At 45.2% G+C, this 22,121-nt stretch overlaps 1 protein-coding gene across 1 annotated transcript in view; it reads left to right on the top strand.

The window, feature by feature from the left end:
• Window positions 1-22,121, top strand: part of GFPT1 (glutamine--fructose-6-phosphate transaminase 1) — a 122,884-nt gene that overhangs the window by 65,267 nt on the left and 35,496 nt on the right. The window contains exons 9-12 of the mRNA XM_033948412.1: window positions 6,490-6,595; window positions 8,995-9,158; window positions 14,507-14,602; window positions 21,204-21,301. Coding sequence (XP_033804303.1) covers window positions 6,490-6,595; window positions 8,995-9,158; window positions 14,507-14,602; window positions 21,204-21,301 — 464 coding nt within the window. The remainder of the gene's footprint in view (window positions 1-6,489; window positions 6,596-8,994; window positions 9,159-14,506; window positions 14,603-21,203; window positions 21,302-22,121) is intronic.

The following is a 22,121-nucleotide window of genomic DNA, read 5'->3' as shown; positions in this document are numbered from 1 at the left end:
CCCCTAAAGTTCCACCGGTGGTGCTTAAAGTGCCGAAGCCTGCTAAGCAGAAGCATGCGGCACTGAAAGAGCGCGGAGACCGTGCGGAAGGGCCCCCTTTTGGTGCGGATCCCTCCATATCAGCTTCGTTGAAGTCCCTTCTGGAGGCTCAGTTCGTGGAACTCATGCAAACCATGGGACCCCGGCTGATTGCCTCGATCCAGGGTGACCTCCCGGTTCCGGTTCCAAGGGGCGGACCGCCCCCTCCTCCTCCGCCGCGCCACACGACCTCGTTGCTCGGCGAGGAGGAGCGGCGTGCGGTGTCCGGGTCCTCGAGGAGGTCCTCGGTTAGTGCTATACCTCCTTTGGAACCGGTTCCCTCGAGGAAGGCCTCTCTTAGTGATATGCCTCCTTTGGAGCCCATTCCCTCGAGGAAAGCTTCGCTTAGCGACTTACCTCCCTTGGAACCTATTACCCTGCCTCATGACACAGTGTGGCGTCCACCTTCGAGGCCTCCCAGTCCTGGGCATAGCAGGAAGCAGGACGAGTTCTTCCAAACCCCATATCAAGCTTGGGCGTCGTCGGGGGAGGCTTCGACTCTTCCACCTCTGCGATCAACGGCATCGAGTCTGATCTGCTCCTTGGAGGCGTCTGACCAGGTTTCTCACAGACGGGCTCGGTCCCCTTCAAGGCATCGAGAGGGACATCGATCCAGACACTCTTCGAGGCATTCCTCTCGACACTCGACCGTCTCGCCTCAGAAGAAGTTGCCTCGGATGGGGTATGCTGCTTCGGCTGGGTCTCCGCCTCCGGATCCGGAGCTCAAGGACCCCGAGGTTTTCTACTCGCCTTGTTGCTCACAAGCCTCTGTGGAGCCCGAAGCCTCGTTTTCTTCCAGTCCTTCTCGTAAACCGGCGACGGCGGACCAACTGTCTTTCTCCTCATTCCTCAGACAGATGGCGGATGACATGGACATTACCCTCGATGCTGGGTCTCAATACTCCAAGGAGTACCTCGATACCATGTACTTGCCTCGTCCTCCGGCCGAGTCATTGCGCCTTCCTCTGCACAAGCTCCTCGACCAGACTTTCATGAGGTGTTTCGAGTCTCCCTACTCTATCCCTGCGGTTCCTGGGAAATTGGATGCTCGGTACCGCACGGTGCATCATAAGGGCTTCGAGGGTCCTCAGCTTTCTCACCAGTCCCTCTTGGTCGAATCCTCGCTCAAGCGGTCTCATCCTGGCCAGGTCTATGCTTCAGTGCCTCCGGGCCGCGAGGGCAGAACCATGGATAAGTTTGGTCGATGCATCTATCAGAATTCGATGATGACGTCTCCTGAATTACAATTTCCACTTTGCAGCCTACTTGGAATTCTTTCTGCCTGTGCTTCGGAAATTCACACCATACATCGAGACCCAGGCTCGATTTGAGTTTGAGGAAGTGGTGGCTTCGCTGTTCCAGCTTCGTCTTCAGTTGATGCAATCTGCCTATGATGCGTTCGAGCTCTTGGCCCGAGCAGCAGCCTGCTCAGTGGCGATGCGCCGACTGGCCTGGTTGCGGACCATTGACATGGACCCGAATCGTCAGGATCGCCTGGCTAACGTTCCATGCGCTGGGGCGGATCTTTTTGACGAATCCATCGAGACTGTCACGAAGAAATTGTCTGATCATGAAAAGTCCTTCCAGTCTATTCTTCGGCCGAAGCCTAAGCCTCAACAGTCTCGACCCTCTCGTCCACCGTTGATTTATCAGCGGCGTTATCAACCGAGACAAGCTCCACCTGCGAGGCAACCGGCGAAGCGACAGCCTCCTCAGAAGGGTCAGCCGAAGTCTCAGTCGCCTGCGGTCCCTAAGGCCACTCAGCCTTTTTGACTGTTTCGTCGAGGGCATAACCAACCTCGTTCTGCCTCTCCCTGTTTTTCCCATCGGAGGGCGCCTCCATCATTTTTATTATCGCTGGGAGGCCATAACATCCGACCTCTGGGTCCTTACTATCGTCAGGGAAGGATACTCTCTTCATTTCCATCGGGTCCCTCCAGACCACCCTCCAAGAGAGTATCCTTCCAACTTGACTCAGACCGCCCTTCTTCTTCAGGAAGCTCAGGCTTTGCTCCGGCTTCGTGCCGTGGAGCCGGTACCGACGGACCAATTGAACCAGGGATTTTACTCCCGGTACTTCCATGTTCCGAAGAAGACAGGCGACCTGCGATCCATTTTGGACCTCAGGGTCCTCAACAAATTCCTGGTCAAAGAGAGGTTTCGCATGTTGACACTTGCTTCTCTCTACCCCCTCCTCGAGCAGATCGACTGGTTATGCTCTCTGGATCTCAAGGAGGCCTACACTCATATTCCCATTCATCCGGCCTCTCGCAAGTTCCTCAGATTTCGGGTGGGACATCTACATCTGCAGTATCGAGTGCTTCCATTCGGCCTGTCTTCGTCCCCCAGATTCTTCACAAAGTGTCTGGTGGTGGTGGCCGCGGCACTCCGGAACCAAGGTCTTCAGGTATTTCCCTACCTCGACGACTGGCTGATCAAGGCTCCCTCGGCCTCAGGGGTCATCTCGGCGACCCTGTCAACGATTCGGTTCCTGCAGAGCTTGGGATTCGAGATCAACTTTCCCAAGTCTCATCTACAGCCGACCCAGTCGCTCCCCTTTATCAGGGCTGTCCTGGATACCATACGCCTCAGAGCATTCCTTCCTCCTCAGCGCCTGGCTGCTCTTCTTCATCTCTGCCAGTCTGTGTCTTCTCGCCAAACCATCTCAGCGAGACACATGCTGGTCCTCCTGGGCCACATGGCCTCTACAGTTCATGTGACGCCGTTTGCCAGACTCCACCTCAGAATTCCTCAGTGGACCCTGGCATCTCAGTGGACTCAGGTGTCGGATCCGTGGACTCGACACATCACAGTCACTCCTGCTCTTCGGCAGTCTCTACTTTGGTGGATGACCTCTTCGAATCTATCCAGAGGTTTGCTGTTTCACTCTCCTCCCCACCAAAAGGTCCTCACAACCGATTCCTCGACCTATGCCTGGGGGGCTCATCTGGATGGGCTTCGCACTCAGGGATTCTGGACCAGTGCGGACCGACTCCATCAAATCAATCTTCTGGAGCTCAGAGCCATCTTCAATGCTCTTCAAGCTTTTCAACATCTGCTTCACGACATGGTGGTCCTCATTCGCACAGACAACCAAGTCGCCATGTACTATGTCAACAAGCAGGGGGGCACGGGCTCGGCCTCCCTCTGCCAGGAAGCTCTCAGAGTCTGGGATTGGGCGGTTCGCCACAACGCCTTCCTCAAGGCTGTCTACATTCAGGGGAAGGACAATGTCTTGGCAGACAATCTGAGTCGTCTTCTCCAGCCTCACGAATGGACACTCCATTCCAAGCCCCTTCATCAGATCTTTGCTCAGTGGGGAACGCCTCAGATAGACCTCTTTGCGGCTCCCCACAATTTCAAGCTGCCTCAGTTTTGCTCCAGGATCTACGATCCTCATCGCCTCGAGGCGGATGCTTTTCTGCTGGATTGGGGGAATCGTTTTCTGTATGCGTTTCCGCCATTTCCTCTCATTCAGAAGACTCTGGTCAAGCTGAAGTCAGACCATGCCACCATGATTCTGATCGCTCCTCGGTGGCCCAGGCAACCTTGGTTCTCCCTTCTACTTCAACTCAGCAGCAGGGAACCGTACCTACTTCCAGTGTTTCCTTCACTGCTTACTCAGCATCAGGGGTCTCTGCTTCATCCCAACCTGCAGTCTCTCTACCTGACAGCTTGGTTCCTCTCAACGTAACTCCTCACCAGTTTTCCCAAGCGGTGAGGGATGTCTTGGAGGCTTCCAGGAAGCCGGCTACTCGTCAATGCTACTCCCAAAAATGGACGAGATTTTCTTCATGGTGTATTTCCAATTCTAAGGAGCCTCAGCGAGCCTCCCTATCCTCTGTATTGGACTATCTTCTACATTTGTCTCAGTCTGGTCTCAAGTCAACATCTATACGAGTCCACCTGAGTGCTATTGCGGCTTTCCATCAGCCTCTACAAGGGAAACCTCTCTCTGCTCATCCTGTGGTTTCCAGATTTATGAAAGGACTTTTTCATGTCAATCCTCCTCTCAAACCGCCTCCAGTGGTTTGGGATCTAAATGTTGTCCTTTCTCAGTTTATGAAACCTCCTTTTGAGCCTCTAAGCAAGGTTCCACTAAAGTTTCTCACTTGGAAAGTGGTTTTTCTGGTGGCCCTCACATCTGCTCGCAGGGTCAGTGAGCTTCAGTCCTTGGTGGCGGACACCTTTCACAGTATTCCATCATGACAAGGTGGTCCTCCGCACTCATCCAAAATTCCTACCTAAAGTGGTCTCTGAATTTCATCTCAACCAATCCATTGTGCTTCCAGTGTTTTTTCCAAAGCCTCATTCTCATCCTGGAGAATCAGCTCTACACACTCTGGACTGTAAACGTGCTTTGGCTTTCTACTTGGATCGCACCAAACCACACAGAGCTGCTCCTCAACTTTTCGTCTCCTTTGATCCAAATAAGTTGGGACGACCTGTATCGAAGCGCACCATCTCCAACTGGATGGCAGCTTGTATCTCTTTCTGCTATGCCCAGGCTGGATTACCCCTTCCCTGTAGGGTCACAGCCCATAGGGTCAGAGCAATGGCAGCCTCTGTAGCCTTCCTCAGATCGACACCGATTGAGGAGATTTGTAAGGCTGCCACTTGGTCCTCGGTTCATACATTCACCTCTCATTATTGTCTGGATACTTTCTCCAGAAGGGATGGACAGTTTGGCCAAACAGTGTTGCAAAATTTATTCTCCTAAGTTGCCAACTCTCCCTCCATCCCATTGAGGTTAGCTTGGAGGTCACCCACTAGTGAGAATACCTGCCTGCTTGTCCTGGGATAAAGCAATGTTACTTACCGTAACATTTGTTATCCAGGGACAGCAGGCAGCTATTCTCACGTCCCACCCCCCTCCCCTGGGTTGGCTTCTCTGCTAGCTACCTGAACTGATGAGACACGCCCGGACCATCGGGCGGGAAGGCACTGGCGCATGCGCGGTGCGGGCATCTCGAAACTTCTGAGTTTCTTCAAGCAAGACATGCTTGCAAGATGTCCGTATCGGGGCTCTGTCGGATGACATCACCCACTAGTGAGAATAGCTGCCTGCTGTCCCTGGATAACAACTGTTACGGTAAGTAACATTGCTTTCTGTACATATACAGAATACTTTTACTTTTGGAGGTACTAGTACGCTTGCACGCATAAATGGCAGCAAAGTGACTAAGTGCTGTTCTGTAGAGACACCCATAAGTGGCATGGCACAGAAGCCAAGGGTGAGTTCACATGGGTGGAACACGGGAGGGACATTGGCAGTGCTATCACTTGCATGCGTTTAACATACAGAACACTAAGTTAACCTGTGTCCTTGACACATTTAGGCAGTTGCAGCTAGGCCAGATCTAAGGCTTATCGATTCTTGGGTTACACTGGCATTCAGTAACGGAATCTGTGAGCTCAGATGCCATTATAGAATAGGCTGTGACCTTACAGGATTTAAAAGAAGCTCCCACTTAGTCAGCAGTTCTAAGAATGTGACCCGCTGAGCGAAAAGATACAAAAGTGGGGTTACAAAAAACAGAGACAAAGGCTATAAAAGTTTGGAGCAGCAACCTTCATTTTGAAAATTTTGAGTACTATAGGGTCAGTAGAATGGAACTAGGCAACTTTTTTTTTTTTTTTTTTTACCAACTTTGATTTTTGTGTTCTAAAAGGTACCTAAAAGTGGAGTATATGATTTCTGGGGTTAATCACTTTTTTTTTAATTTTTTTATTGATGAGCATTTTCTCATTTTTTAAAGGCATAATTAGTCTATACCTGAGGCTGAAATTTAGCAGGATTGTGCAGTTACTATCCCTCTATCTTGTGGTATAAATAAGTCACATACCCCACTTTTGGTACCTTTTCATTCAACGGGCCACATATACGAGTATATTTGGCAGCTAAGCTCTTAAGTATAGTGGGAATATTCAGCTATTATTTGTATAGCTAAGCCACCTCATTTAGGACAACCTTTCTTCTGCCCTACCTTAGACTGGTTAGCTATATGGGCAGTGGCTGACTTTTGCTAGCTAGCCAGATAGTGTAATGGAATACCTATGCTTTGGTCTGGCACTGTCTGGATGTTGCGGGGCATTGCGTGAAAATTTTCAACACAGCTATAAGTATAGTGCCACTGAAAATTCCCGGATAGGCACAGATACATTTAACAGCCACCACTAAACGTAAAAATGATTTTAGATATTAACCAATTCATTATAGCTGGTCCATAGACTCACACAACTGCCTAAAAGAGGACAAAAATCATTATGACGCGTGAAGTACTGACAAACTCCTTTTGTGTTGGTCCTGTAGTAAACAGGTTGTCTGTAGGCATTGAAATTGGGAAATTCATGTTTACCTTTTGATATGTTAGTTCTAAGAATGCATGCTAATGGTATGTCATGCTGCAGGCAAGGATAAGAAGGGCAACTGCAGCTTACCTCGTGTGGACAGCACCACCTGCCTCTTTCCAGTTGAGGAGAAGGCCGTGGAGTATTACTTTGCCTCTGATGCCAGGTGAGATCTTCTTTTTCAGAAAATTGGTGGCACTCCAGTAGAGTTTTGGATCAAGTATAATAAATAGTACCTGGAAGACCGAGCTTTGCTCGGGAAAGTGAGCTGTGTGATTATGATGGGGTGGTTGTTTGGGTTATGAGACATCAACCTTTAGTCCTGGTTTTCCCTGTAGCCTATTGGCTGACTAAGCTTCCTTAGGAATGTCTAACCAATGGACTGCAGTTATCTTTATATCACTGTCTATGCCTTCCCATAGCTTGCATTCACTTCAGCTCTGTTCTCCCTTTTACGTTTCATATCTCTTCCCTCGGCCTCTCTTCCCCGATAGCCCCTTACCTTCACTGAAGCTATTTTGGCTTCTGTGCTGTTAGTGTATTCCTCAGACATTCTTTAGGCAGCCAATAAGCTGCAGAGGCGATAGTACCAATAAGTTTTGAGATATCAGCCTTAAGTCCTGCTCTTTTATGAAGCCTATTGGTTGGCTAAGCTTCCTTAGGAATGTCTGACCAATGAGCTGCAGTTATCTTTTTATCACTATCCATGCCTCCCTCAGCTTGCATTGTGTTTACTTCAGCTGCGTTCTCCCTTTTACATTCCATATCTCTTTCCCTCAGAACCCCTTAGCTATACTGCAGGTTTTCTTCCTTAGGCAGTCAAAAAGCTGCAGAGGAGACAGGACCAATAGGTTAAGAACATAAGAATTGCTACACTGGGACCAAACAAAGGTCCATCAAGCCCAGTATCCCGTTTCCAAAAGTGGCCAACTCAGGCCACTTGTACCTAGCTAGATCCTAAGTAATAAAACTAGATTTATGTTGCTTATCCTAGGAATAAGTAGTGAATTTCCCCAAGCCGTCTCCATAATGGCCTATGGACTTCTCTTTTAGGAAATTATCCAAACCTTTCACACATTCTCCGGCAACAAATTTCAGAGTTTAATTACACATTGTGTGAAGAAATGTTTTTTTCTGCTTTGTTTTAAATCTACTACTTACTATCTTCATCTTATTCCCCTAGTCCTAGGGCTCCTTTTACGAAGGCGCGTTAGGGCCTTAACGCGCGGAATAGTGCGCTAGCCGCTACCACCTCTTGAGCAGGCAGTTGTTTTTCAGCTAGCGCACCTTCGTAAAAGGAGCTCCAGTGTTTTTACAAAGAGTAAACAAGTGATTCACATTTACCCCTTCCACTCTGTGGTTCTACGGGGGTTGAGGATTAGTCCAAATTAGGCAGCCTGAAGATCTCAGCATTTGGAGTACTGGTTGATTGAAGCAAGGATTCTTCTCCCAGATCCAGTTGCTTCTTATAGCTGAGGCAGGCTGCATAACCCTCGGAGCACATGTCATAGTGAGTAAGGCTATTACAGCCTATTGGCAAAATGGGGGGAGGGGGTCTGAAAACCCTATTTTTAAAGGTTTCTGCCACATCCTCTCAGGTGCTCCACCTCTAAAATCCTGTTTTCTGAGGGTTTTTTTTTACTTTTAGTTAAGGGGTTTTTGAGCTGGGTTTTTTTTTTTGGGTGCCAAAATGCTGCCATGGTGGCCATCTTGGATGTCCTGAATTTTTTTCAAAGTTCTCCAGATCCTTCAAATTACATTGTTTTGCTTTAAAACTGGCAGGGATGGAGTCCTCATGCTCTTTTAAATTAAACTAAACTAAACTAAACCTTAAGCTTATATACCGCATCTTCTGTATAAGAATAGAGCTTGACATGGTTTACACCCCTGAGCCGTTTCTTCTCCAAGCTGAAGAGCCCTAGCCCCTTAAGCCTTTCCTTATAGGGAAGTCATCTCATTCCTTTTATCATTTTTGTCACCCTTCTCTGTACCTTTTCTAATTCCACTATATCTTTTTTATGAGATTATGGGGACCTCTTTGGAGGGATTTCTGTTTCTGTGTAGGAAAAGGAGACTAAGAAATGGGTGAAAGGTGGGCGAGGGTGAGACTGGTCAAAGGTGTGAGGGGTTGGTGTGAGGCCAGGGCCGGATCATGTGCCGTCTTTTTTACTTCATAAATATGGTAAGCCTACTTTTATTTGAATGCTGGGGGCCTTGCCCTATGATTTGACTGTATCTGTTGTACCCTGAAGCCTGAGAGTCCTTAATCACGTGTTCATTGTGGCTGGTGGTTTGAGGAACAAAGTAGTGTGATATGTGAGAGGCCTGAGATGGAGATGATGATTCAACCAGGTGGCATTAAACAGCTCAGCACTGTAGTAGACTGTCTTCCAGCACTCAGCTGCAAGATGCCATGCAATAATCTTAAATTCATCTTTTGGATCCTGGTGACAAGAGGTCAAGAAAACAAGTTGGAAAGATGTCGGCTAGATAAAAAAAATACACATTTTAAATTTACTTTTCTGCTGGTGCCCCTTTTAACCTATGTGAAATTCTTCTTTGCAGTGCAGTCATCGAACACACCAACAGAGTCATCTTCCTTGAGGATGACGATGTGGTAGCTGCTGTGGACGGGCGTCTCTCCATCCATCGCATCAAGCGTAATGCAGGCGATCATCCCGCACGAGCCATTCAGACACTGCAGATGGAACTTCAGCAGATCATGAAGGGTAGGGAAAACTGATATGTTTCAATCTATATTCTAATTAACAAGGCCACACAACCTCCTTTTTAACCTTTTCCTATCGTAATAAATTTTACATTACGCTGGTTCCAATCGTAATTATTTTAGCAAAGTTTTGTATTATTTACCGTTATCATTTACGGCTATTGTAAACATAATGTAAATAAGTCATAAGTCTGTAAATTCAAATATTTTGTGTTCCTGGCTCTTTATTAGTCCATACAGACTGTTTATCCATGATGGCAACGACATTTTTTGGAATGTCCCGTCATCCGGGACACACGATAGGAAAAGGTTAATCCTCTTTGTCCAGAAACATTTGTGGGGTTTTTTTTTTCAGATTTAGTGCCTAACATAGGCCTCAACAAATTTTCCTTTGGATTTAGGATCCAGTCACTGAGCTCCTCATCCCCCATCCAGTTGAGGAGTTGAGGGAGGGAGGAGATCACCTCTTCTGAGGTCTAACAGTGCCCCTTTGGGGCTTGATTTACTAAGGATGTTTTTTATATGTTAAAGGGAAGCAACCAGCGAGGGAGGAAGTAAGACCGTTGGATGATGGAGATAGAAAGGGAGTGATAAAGGAGGAAAAAGAGGTAGCCGACAGGTTAAACAAGTTCTTCTCGTCAGTCTTCACAAGCGAGGACACATCCAGTGTACCAGAACTCGACGTGATCTTCCATGGAGACCAAGAAGAAAAACTGTCAACAATAGAGGTGAGCCATGAGGATGTCCTCCAACAGATAGATAGATTGAAAAGCGACAAATCACCAGGCCCGGATGGAATACACCCTAGGGTGCTAGAAGAACTAAAAAATGAGATAGCGGGAATACTCCAATGAGTTTGCAACCTATCCTTGAAAACTGGCGAGATCCCGGAGGACTGGAAGATAGCAAATGTTACACCTATCTTTAAAAAGGGGTCGAGAGGAGACCCGGGAAACTACAGGTCGGTAAGTTTGACATCGGTTCCGGGCAAGATGGTAGAAGCATTGATAAAGGACAGCATCTGTGAGCACATCGAAAAAAATGGGCTGATGAAAGCGAGCCAACATGGCTTCTGCAAGGGAAGATCGTGCCAAACAAACTTACTGCACTTCTTTGAGGGGGTAAACAGCCAGTTGGACAAAGGGGAACCCGTAGACATCATTTACTAATATTCCATTTTTATCTAAATTAACAGAAAAAATTGTCTTCAACCAAATATCAGAATTCATAGAAAAAACTAATGTGCTACACCCAAACCAAACAGGATTTCGATTAAACCATTCTACTGAACATTCTCTAATCGGTTTAACAACATCAATACTATATCATTTAGATCACCATAGTTCTGTCATACTGATTTCTCTCGATTTATCGTCTGCTTTTGACACCATTGACCATGACCTCTTAATAAATAGAATTCAATCAATCGGGATAGTAGACCAAGTCTTACTTTGGTTCCAGTCATACTTTGATCACCGCACATCTAGCGTTTCTTTCAATGATACTACCTCGAATAGTTTTTCCCTTCCGTATGGAATCCCACAAGGTTCAATACTTTCGCCGATTTTGTTTAACATTTTCCTAGCACCACTGTTAACACTCTGCCAATCTATTGGATTTACAGTATACGCGTATGCAGACGATATCCAATTATTACATCCTGTAAATACCAAAAACCCGCAAGAAATAATATCAATAAATGAGAAATTACATCAAATTCATGACTGGCTTGAAACCAATAGACTCGCTTTAAACATTCAAAAATCAAATCTTATGTTCTTTCCTTGGAAAGATGGTGAAACACTTTCTTCTGTTATAACTATTAAAGGCATTTCGTTAAAAATGACTAATAATGTTAAAATTCTTGGCGTTACCTTTGACAATAAATTGTCCTTTCATGATCATATAAGTCAAGTCGTAAGATCTACTTTTTATAGACTTCGTCAGATCCGATCGATATCTAAATTTTTATGTTCAAAATCATTGAATATCTTAATTCATTCACTTGTAATGTCTAAATTAGACTACTGTAATATTCTATTTACAGGTTTGTCACAGAAAGAAATTAAACGATTACAAATAATCCAGAACTCCGCAATTAAATTAATCTATAAGGCTAAAAAATTCGATCATGTCACACCCCTGCTTAAGAAAGCCCACTGGCTCCCAGTAGCACATAGAATAGTATTCAAACAATGTTTACTCATTTTTAAAGCTTTAGAACACAAAACTCCTGCCTTTATATTTAGACTTTTAATACCCTATACTTCCTCTAGATCTCTTAGATCTCAAGATCAGCAATTTTTAGCTATTCCCTCACTAAAAGTTATTAACACAAGGCGTAACACTATCTTTTCCATAACAGCCCCTCAATCTTGGAACAATCTTCCATTGTACCTAAGACAGGAAAAAAACTTAACAAAATTTAAGTCAGAACTTAAAAGTTTTCTATTTATAGACGCCTTTAATAACTGATTTTTCTTTTTTTTCTCTCCGCAACCATAATTTAAAAGGTCAATTGTCTTTGTCCCCCTTCCTATTGTTTTTCCCCTGAATTTAATTAAATATTTTAAATTTGAATTAGTGATTGTATTATCGAATGTAACCATTAAATAATTTTTCCTTTTGTTTCACTATAACCTATTTAAACTACTTTTAAATGTAATGTTATTTGTGTTATTTGTATTTTAGATAATTGTTTGCTTAATTTAATAATTGCAAGTGTGTCACCAACTATTTTATTTGTACATCGCCTTGAATTTTGAATTGGCGATAAATCAAAAATACCTAATAAACTTGGAATAAACTTGGAATAATAATTTACCTCGACTTCCAAAAGGCCTTTGACAAGGTACCCCATGAGCGGCTACTTAGGAAGCTGTGGAACCACGGGAAGGAAGGGGACGTACACAGATGGGTCAAACACTGGTTGGCAGGCAGAAGGCAGAGGGCTGGAGTGAAGGGTCACTACTCGGGCTGGAGGAGGGTTATGAGCGGAGTTCCGCAGGGGTCGGTACTCGGACCACTGCTGTTCAATGTATTTATTAATGACCTGGAAATGGGGACGAAGTGTGAAGTTATAAAATTTGCGGATGACACTAAACTCTGTAGCAGGGTTAGAACTGCCGAAGAGTGTGAGGAACTACAAAGGGACCTAAACAAACTGGAGGAGTGGGCGAATAAATGGCAGATGAACTTCAATGTAGGGAAATGCAAGGTCATGCATATAGGGAAAAAGAACCCGATGTTTAGCTACCAAATGGGGGGATTAGTATTAGAGGGAAGTAACCTTGAAAGAGACTTGGGTGTACTGGTGGACACAACAATGAAGTCAACGGCACAATGCGCAGCAGCCTCGAAGAAGGCAAACAGAATGTTGGGTATTATCAAGAAGGGTATTACAACCAGAACAAAAGAAGTCATCCTGCCGTTGTATCGGTCAATGGTGCGCCCGCACCTGGAGTACTGTGTTCATTATTTATCACCGTACCTTAAGAAGGATATGGCAGTACTTGAGAGGGTCCAGAGGAGAGCGACACAAATGATTAAGGGCATGGAAAACCTTTCATACACTGAAAGATTGGAGAGACTGGGGCTCTTCTCCCTGGAAAAGCGGAGACTCAGAGGAGACATGATAGAAACCTACAAGATCATGAAGGGCATAGAGGGAGTAGAGAGGGACAAATTCTTCAAACTTTCAGAACATAAAAGAACAAGAGGGCATTTGGAAAAGTTGAAAGGGGACCGATTCAAAATGAATGCTAGGAAGTTCTTCTTTACCCAACGTGTGGTGGACACCTGGAATGCGCTTCCAGAGGACGTAATAGGGCAGAGTACGGTACTGGGGTTCAAGAAAGGATTGGACAATTTCCTGCTGGATAAGGGGATAGAGGGGTATAGATAGAGGGCTACTGCGCAGGTCCTGGACCTGTTGGGCCACCGCGTGGGCGGACTGCTGGGCACGATGGACCTTAGGTCTGATCCAGTGGAGGCATTGCTTATGTTCTTATGTTCTTATATACTGTTCAAGGGAAAAGAAATCTTAGTGCAATATACCATTGATGCACATTTGTATGGAAATATACAGATAGCTGACCCCCTCCCTATCTGTCATCACCCAATCGCATTCTCACCCTGCCTCCCCCATCCTTTGCAACTCTGTAATTACCCAGTCTCATTCTCTTCCCACCTTCCTCCATTGTTATTTAGACTCCCTCTTCCTTTAAATTTGGCCACCCCCAACTTTTCCTCCAACTAACTATTAGTACCCAGCAAGCCAGTTCCCCCTACCTAGGGTTACCAGACATCTGGATTTACCCAGACATGTCCTCTTTTTAGAGAACTGTCCAGGCATCCAGACGGCTTCTCAAAACCTGGCGCTTTGTCTGGGTTTTGAAAAGCTTCAAGTTTGGGGCTGCGTTGGGAGGGCATCTGCACATGAGCAGATGTAACGCGGTGACATTGCCCACATGCGTGTGACGTCATTGCGTCATACGTGCACATGCTCGAAGGCCCTCCAAACGCGGCTCTGAGTTCCAGGAGAAGAGGTTTGGGGGCAGAGCTGGGGCATAACAGGGTGTGACTTGAGGGCAGAGCCGCATGTCTGGATTTTACAGGCCTGAAATCTGGTAACCCTACTCCTACCTAGCCTTCACCACTTGAGGAACCAGCCAGTCACTCATCGTCACCCAGCAAGCAAGTCCAACCCCAGCTCCTTGGTCTCTCCCTAGCCCCTGCAAACCAGTAATTTCCCCAGCTGATCAGCTTTTCGCCTCATCCTGCAAGCCAGCTAACCTGCCTTCCCTTCCTTTCCTTCTCCCCACAAATGTCTGTGGTCACTGCTGAAGCACGGACAAGCTGCTTTCTCCTTACTCTTTGTGGCTCAGTGTGAATTTTAACTGCGTAGTGCAGGAACTCTTATGCTGGTCTCATGAGACCTGGCAGCGTGAGATTCAACGGTCAAAATACCATTAAGTATTCTGCACAAAATTGGATTCTGCTAGGTACTTGTGACCTAGATTGGCCACTGTTGGAAACAAGATACTGGACTAGACCATTGCTCTGACCAAGTATGGCTATTCTTATGTGACTCCTACCAAGCCGTAAGGTGCAGGGTGGAAGCAGCTACTATTTTGGTGATGATTGCAGCGACAAAAGAATTGTTTTAAAGTTAAAGGGCCATGAAAATCTCAGCTTCCAGAACACAATATCTTGTGGCCATAGTGACCTGATGCCAGGGATTTGTTGAGCCCTGGCCTAACTCAAAACACAGCTTGGTTTTATAACATCCTCAGGCCGACAAGCTTTGAAAGATGTTCCCTCTTGCATCGTATTTTCTCTTGATTTTAGGTAACTTCAGTACATTTATGCAAAAAGAAATCTTTGAGCAGCCAGAATCTGTTGTTAACACTATGAGAGGACGTGTCAACTTTGATGACTTCACTGGTAAATATTTTGCTTTACAAAATTTAAGACAGCGTATTCACTTTGAAAAGCATGTTTGTCTCAAGTATGATCACCTGTTGTTGGGTTTATCCAGTCTATACTGCTCTGAAAAGCCAAAACACAGTATCTGTTGAGAATTAAAAAGTTCCAAAAGCTGATTTCTTTGAATATATCCCCATGAGGTAATTCTTGAGCAAAACAAATAGTACAGTTTCAATAAATACTGTGTTTTGGACTTTTATTACAAGCTTGAAAATGCATCCAAATGTTCAATGGCTTCCATATTTAGAATTCTAGTGTAACAGGTTTCTCATTCTGGACAGTAGAATATTCTTCCCATATTCGTGAGCCATGCAGAAAGAATCCATTCCAGTTTTTCAACTCCTTCTTCAGAGGGCTCTGCTGCCCCTTTCAGTTTTTTCTTTTCGTGAGCCAGAAAGTGTCTTTTTAAAAAAAATTTTTTATTTTTTCCAAGTTTATTTATAAACATATACAATATAAGCTTGAAGCCCTACAGACTCAGGGTATCAATGTATATTCAATCCATAAATCCAAATGCAAAAACACCCCCATGTAGAAAAACAATACAAAAGGCAAACTCTCGTCATTGCTCACCCCCCTCCCCTTGCCCTCCCATCCCTCCTCCCGGTTTAAGTGTCTTTTTTATTTGATTTATCTTTATATACTGCCCAATACACTTTTAATCTGCTCTTTATATTTCTTTATTATTTTCAGTATTTTTACAGGTTTTTTTTGCAGCTATTGATGCACTAGAGCTCTCCAGTGAGGGGACAGTTTTACCTGCTTGGAAAAGAAATAGACTTGAGTCTGCAGCTGACAGGTTAATCCCTTGGGGACTTGCTTGGCCAGCCTGCAGAAACTAGAGCACAGCTCAGGGTCCGTATCCTAGTAGCTTAGTTTGCCTGCTGATTAACAGGGGCTTGAGCACAGGTTGTTAGGCATCTGCAGGGGGCTCAATGGGGCTCTTCAGGGTGCTGGCTGCATTTTTGCCTCCCTCCCTTCACATGCGTGGTTCTACGGGGGTTGAAGATTAGTTCAAATTAGGCAGCCTGAAGCTCTCAGCATTTGGAGGACTGGCTGATTGAAGCAAGGATTCTTCTTCCCAGATCCAGTTGCTTCTTATAGCTGAGGCAGGCTGCATCAGCCTCTGAGCACATGTCACATTGAGTAAGGCTATTAGAGCCTACAGGCAAAATGGGGGGAGGGGGGTCTGAAAACCTTATTTTTAAAGGTTTCTGCCACATCCTCTAAGGTGCCTCACCTCTAAAATCCTGTTTTCTGAGGTTTTTTTTTAACTTTTATTTAAGGGGTTTTTGAGCTGGGTTTTTTTTTTGGGCTGCCAAAATACTACCAGGGTGGCCATCTTGGATGTCCTGATTTTTTTCAAAGTTCTCCAGATCCTTCAAATTACATTGTTTTGCCTCAAAACTGGCAGGGATGGAGTCTTCATGCTCTTTTACCCCTAATTCATGGTTTGCACTGGATGAATGCTGGAAGGGTGCCCTTGTGCTATATGCCATGCAGCACATGAAGGTAAGGCGGGAGTATCGGGCTTAGCCTCTCCTTTGATCTCTAGAGCTGAAAAACCTCTGGGGGGCCTCCCTACCATGAAAAAAAGCTTTCCTGGATCCCTGGAACAGCAGCTTACCTAAGCATAAGTGCGTGGAAGCAGCAGAGCCTAAGAGAAGTTAGATGAAGTTACCTAAAGAGGACTCAAGTGATGCCTAATAAAGCTTTTTCTCCAGAATTGGTTAATTTGATGTGGAGAGCTTATTTGGATAGTCAGGATCCTTATATGATGTCTGGTAACAAGCTAGGGGTCTCAAAAGGGAACTTGTGCTCCCAGGGTGTATCAGAGTCATTACCAGCAGCTGACCAAGATCTTGTAGACCTTTCTGACAGGGACTCAGAGGGCGAGGGGTCAATCTTTATGCCTTTGCTGTCACAGAGTGAATCTTCCTTGCTGGGAGATATGGGGTCACAAACAGGGAGTAAGTATGCAGGAAGCAGTGGTGGCCCTCAACCATGGAAGCCTCATTATTGCCTCCCTGCGGGAGTTACAGTTAGACTTAATGGTTTTTCCTCAGTGGAGTGCGAGCACAACCCATGTCGTTTTCCTTGGCATCATGATACGAGTGTTTTAGTCATCGGGCATTGGGATGCTCCTGAGGGCTCTTTAAAGGTAGGAAAAGTCTAGATTTTATTCTATGGCACAGGAGAGGCAACAGATGTTCGCTCAGCCTAAGGTAGTTCCTTTGGTTGCTGTGGTAACCAAGCAAATGTATAGGCCAAGTGAGGGATACACATGATTACAGAGTGGATGTGGTCCTAAAGATGCAGTTCAAAGCTTTGGCCTTAGGGAACAAAGTAGCTACAGCAGCCTTTTTTGTGGCATGTGCTTTTTTATACCAGGATGCTTGGACTCACTCTGGTAGAGGCGAGCCTTTACTCCAGCTTATGAAGCAGGGGTGGATTATGTAGCTGATGTTAGAATCATGAGATATCAGAGTCATGCACAAAGTCTTGGCTTGTTCGATTTCAGCCCGCAGAATGCTCTGGATCAGGCAATGGGCAGGAGATTCCACTTTCAAGGCAGATTTGCTTTCAAAAGGACAAATGTTTGGAAGGGATTTGGATGATCTCTTGGCTGATCACTGGCTGAAGTCTCTGCTGGGCAGCAGACTGCGAACCTCGAGAGATTCTGGGCAGTCTAATTTTTGTAATTCCAAGTGCTTTCGACAGTATTCTGGAGGAACCTCATCTGAGAGATCCTATCAGGAATCAAGACAGAGATTTATAGGACCTAGGCGAAGCCAAGCCTCTGGTTCTTGTCCCACTTCAACTTCCAAGAGAGCGCAATAATGCCAGGGCTTAAGTTTTCCCCTGAGGATAGGAGGAAGGCTTTTGGTGTATGTGGAGGTCTGGGAACAGATCTGAGTGCTGGAGATTATTCAGTGAGGGTACAAGCTCAAGTTCACCCATCTCCTAACAGATTGGTTTGTAGACTTCCTGGTGGGGTGCCCATAAAGATCATGCAGAGTCTTAGTAACAGTACAGAGACTTGTAGAAATTCAGGCCATAGAACCCATACCTCCAGATTTGGACTCAGACAGATACTCCAAATATACTTCAGAGTGCCCAAGAAAGGCTCAGAAGACTGGAGACCTATTATGAATCTTATACATGGAAATGAGGCCTTGAAGGTTCTTCGCTTTTGCATGGAGATCGTGCGGTCAGTCATCGCAGCGGTGGCTCCAGTGGAATTTCTAGCTTTCCTAGACTTGCCGGAAGCCTATTTGTACATTCCAATTTTTCTGGAACACAGATGATTCCAGAGATTCCCTATGACCTACCTCTACTCCTATCTGTACCCCTCAATTCCTTTATCCTCTAGGAACCTATTCAAACCTTCTTTGAAGCCTTGTAACGTGCTCCGGCCTATCACAGCCTCCAGAAGCGCGTTCCATGTATCCACCACCCTCTGGGTGAAAAAGAACTTCCTGGCGTTTGTTCTAAACCTGTCCCCTTTAAATTTCTCTGAATGCCCCCTTGTACTTGTGGTTCCCCATAATCTGAAAAATCTGTCCCTGTCTACCTTTTCTATAGAAACCTTCAAGATCCTGAAGGGTATAGAAAAGGTAGACAGGGACAGATTTTTCAGATTATGGGGAACCACAAGTACAAGGGGGCACTCAGAGAAATTAAAAGGGGACAGGTTTAGAACAAACGCCAGGAAGTTCTTTTTCACCCAGAGGGTGGTGGATACATGGAACGCGCTTCTGGAGGCTGTGATAGGCCGGAGCACGTTACAAAGCTTCAAAGAAGGTTTGGATAGGTTCCTAGAGGATAAAGGAATTGAGGGGTACAGATAGGAGTAGAGGTAGGTCATAGGGATAGTCAGGGACCACTGCTCAGGAAATGGGCCTGATGGGCCGCCGCGGGAGTGGACCGCTGGGCGAGATGGACCTCTGGTCTGCCTCAGCGGAGGCAACTTCTTATGTTCTTATGTTGCAGAGGTGTACAGTGTCCAGGCCGATTACCTCAGAAGACAGACCTTAGACACAGGAGAATTGATGTTATCTTCAGTAGTGTACCAGTCCATTGTTCTTCAATAAGATCAGTCATCTTTTGATCTAATGGCTAAGGCGAGGAACAATTGAAGATTTGAGTCGGAAGCAAAGGTCTGGACACCCTTGTCCAGCCATGGCCAAAGAACAAACTCTTGTATGTGATTCTTCCATGATCCATCTTAGGGTGCATACTTCACAGAATAGCACACCACCCAAAGAGAGTGGACCTTGTAGCACCGGATTGACAAGTACATCTTCAGAAGGACAAGGGTCTCAGACTGCAGGTACTGTGGGTCCAGTGGTCATTGAAGATCTGGACCGCTTTGGTCTTATGACATGGCTCTTGAGCATGCAGTGTTAGAGCGCAAAGGATACTCAGAGGTAGTCAGGGTCCCAGTGGTGAGCTCTCATGCTTCAGGGCCCATAGATGTAAAGCTCACCTGACTTCTCATCCAGACATAGACAGATGCCTAAAGGGGGCATTAAGGCTCAGACCTCCGATAAATCAATTGTTTATATCATGGATCCTTAAAGTGGTTTTGCATGGCCTCAGCAGGCTCCTTATGAGCCTATTTAAATGGCCTCCTTGTTGGATCTTTCTGTGAAGACCATTTTCCTCATGGCCATTATGTCAGAGAGACGAGTCTCGGAGCTGCAAGTCCTATCTTGCAGGGAGTTCTTCCTCAAGATCGCTGAGGCAGGTGTTTCTTTGTGCATAGTCCTGTCCTTTTTGCCCAAGGTCGTTTCTCATCAATCAAGAAGTAAGATTGCCAGCATTCCAGACCACAAGATCAAATAAATTCCAGACCACAGGATCAAATAAAATGGACCATATTCTGAAAAAGTTGGATGTGAGGAGAGTCTTCTTAAGTTATCTGGAGGTCACCAATGAGTTCTAACTGTTGGACCGTCTGTTTGTGTTCATCAGTCAGGCTAGACACAGTAGACCAGCGTCTAAGGCTACCATCTCAAAATGGATATGGAGGGCCTCTCGTCGGCATATATTGCCTGTGTCAAGCAATAGCTGGTCTTGTTGAGGACATATTCCACAAGAAGTGTGTCTTCCTCGTGGGCAGAAGCTTAGGCAATTTCGCCCAGGGAGATTTGTAGGGCAGCGACCTGGTTGATTCTGCAAACGTTCTCCAAGTAATACAGAATGGACATGGGAGCATAGAGGGACACCATCTTTGGGTCTTCAGTGTTACAAGCAGGCACTGAAATTCCACCCTAGGTTTCTGGAACTTCTTTTGTACATCCCTACTGTCCAGAATGAAACACCTATTGCACTAGAAAAAAAGAGATTAGGTTCTTACTGTGCTAATATCTTTTCTAGTAGATAGGTGTGTCATTCTGATGCCCTGCTTGTCAGAAATACTCCACCTGCCTACTGTTTCAATCAGAAAGTTTGAGTCAAAACTGAGATTTTGACTTCAGTCAGACCTTAAGGGTATGAAGAATAGTCTATTGCTATAACATATTGAAGGAATGTTTGAGCTCCATAAATGTTTCAGATTGGTATGGTTATTTTGATCTTTTGATTGTTCAGTTATACTTACTTTCAGAGCAGAATAGATTTGTAGTTCGGAGAGTTTCTTTGTACCCCTCCTTCTTATGTGTTCCTATATTGGGCTATTGCCTGCTTTGGTACAAGCTGAAGGGGACAGCAAAGCACACTGGAGAAGGAGGAGGAGTTGAAAATCTGAAATGGATTCCTTCTGCATGGCTCGCAAGCATGGGGAATATATCTTACTGTCCAGAATGACACTCCCATCTCTATATACACAGTAGCTACAGGACATTAGGCAAGTTAGCTTAGTTTTTGACAAATATGTGAGTTACTATGCTCTGGCTTTTCAGGGCAGTACAGATGTGCATCTGTGTGGAAGAGCTCATGGATGGCAGTGGACCTGTAAACAACTGCATTCACCATATAATAAGGGCAATTCTATAAATGGATGGATGGCACATGTAAATTTACAGAATATTGACACTAGAAACCCGTGTGCACATATGTATTAATGTCAATATTCTGTACTGGCACACCTAAAGGAGGTATACAAAGGGTGGAGCAAGGGTGGGGCGTAGGTGGGGGCTCCCATTTATACACGTAACTTACAAAATACTGTAAGTTACTTGCATTCTTCTGTATTTAGGTGCCTGCAGTCACACCAGTTCAGTGGCTGGTGTAACTATAGGCACATAAATATTAGGTGCACCAATAACTCACAATATAGAATTACCCACTTATAGAATTACCTCTAATATGGCAGTGGGGGGCCTGGAGGAGCACAGGAGAGAGCGGCAGGATTATCTCCCATTTTGTCTTCTCCTACCCAATGGCATTTTGAGGGGTGAAGCAGTGGATATCCATGTCTTCCTGCTGGTGCATTCTTTGTGGACGACTTTGGAGAGGGAGCGGGAAGAGAAGCCTGAAGCAAAATGTGCAGCTGTAATTAGCTTTGAGCATTCACCTTCCTACTGTTAGACCTCTGTGGCAATTCTTCTTTCAGTGAATTTGGGAGGTTTGAAGGATCACATTAAAGAAATCCAGAGGTGCCGACGCTTAATCTTAATTGCATGTGGGACCAGTTATCATGCCGGAGTAGCTGTGAGTTACTTTTGTATATTTTCTTAGAAACCATTTAATTTTTTAAAAAAAAATCTTATGAGATGGATAGATTAGACTAGTTGTTCTTTCTGCTTTTCTGCTGTGATAACATCATTCTTTGAGAAACAGAAGTTTCCCTGTGCTTCAGAACAAGATTGTAATGTATAGAGAATGCTGACCTTGTCATGGCACTTGGCAGACTTGAAAACTACAAATGTCGCCAAAATGTTATGTACCACCCCTCTTCCCCCCACCCCACCCCCCCGGTAAGGTTTCTTTCCATCAGCCTTTCTGTTTATCTTCTGTACTGGGCAGCTGCTGTTTATGCCCAGCAGTGCATTTTTCTATTTACTTGTACAGGCCACATGTTAGAGTATCCTACTGCATTTAAGAGAGCCAGAAGGTTGAAAACCTTTTGCTTCATTAGGTTTTTTATTGAGATTTATTAACTGCCTCCATAAAGAGATTCACCCAAGGTGGTGTACATCAGGTAAAATATGTCCTAAAACTTAACATTTTGCTAACAGAATAGCAATAGTTAAAATGACCAAATACAAGCATGAATACAGTCGATGATGTAAACCGTGAGAGGCACGTCTTGTAGATAGTCGGCTGGCACTTTTCCTCCTTACCGGCATCTCATGGCACACCCAGAATCTCACCGCGGCACACAGTTTGTAATACACTGGCTTATGGGAAAGGTTTTGCATCAGCTAGGTGACGCTGGCTCTTTCCTCATTTTTTCATAATTTAGCAAGATACTGGGGCTCATTTTCAAAGCACTTATGGTATTTTGTGTGTCTAAGTGCTTTGAAAATGA

The sequence above is a fragment of the Geotrypetes seraphini genome, chromosome 6, assembly GCF_902459505.1.
Source record: "Geotrypetes seraphini chromosome 6, aGeoSer1.1, whole genome shotgun sequence".
In the NCBI taxonomy this organism is placed as follows: Eukaryota; Metazoa; Chordata; class Amphibia; order Gymnophiona; family Dermophiidae; genus Geotrypetes; species Geotrypetes seraphini.
This window is presented reverse-complemented; position numbering and strand designations above follow the sequence as displayed.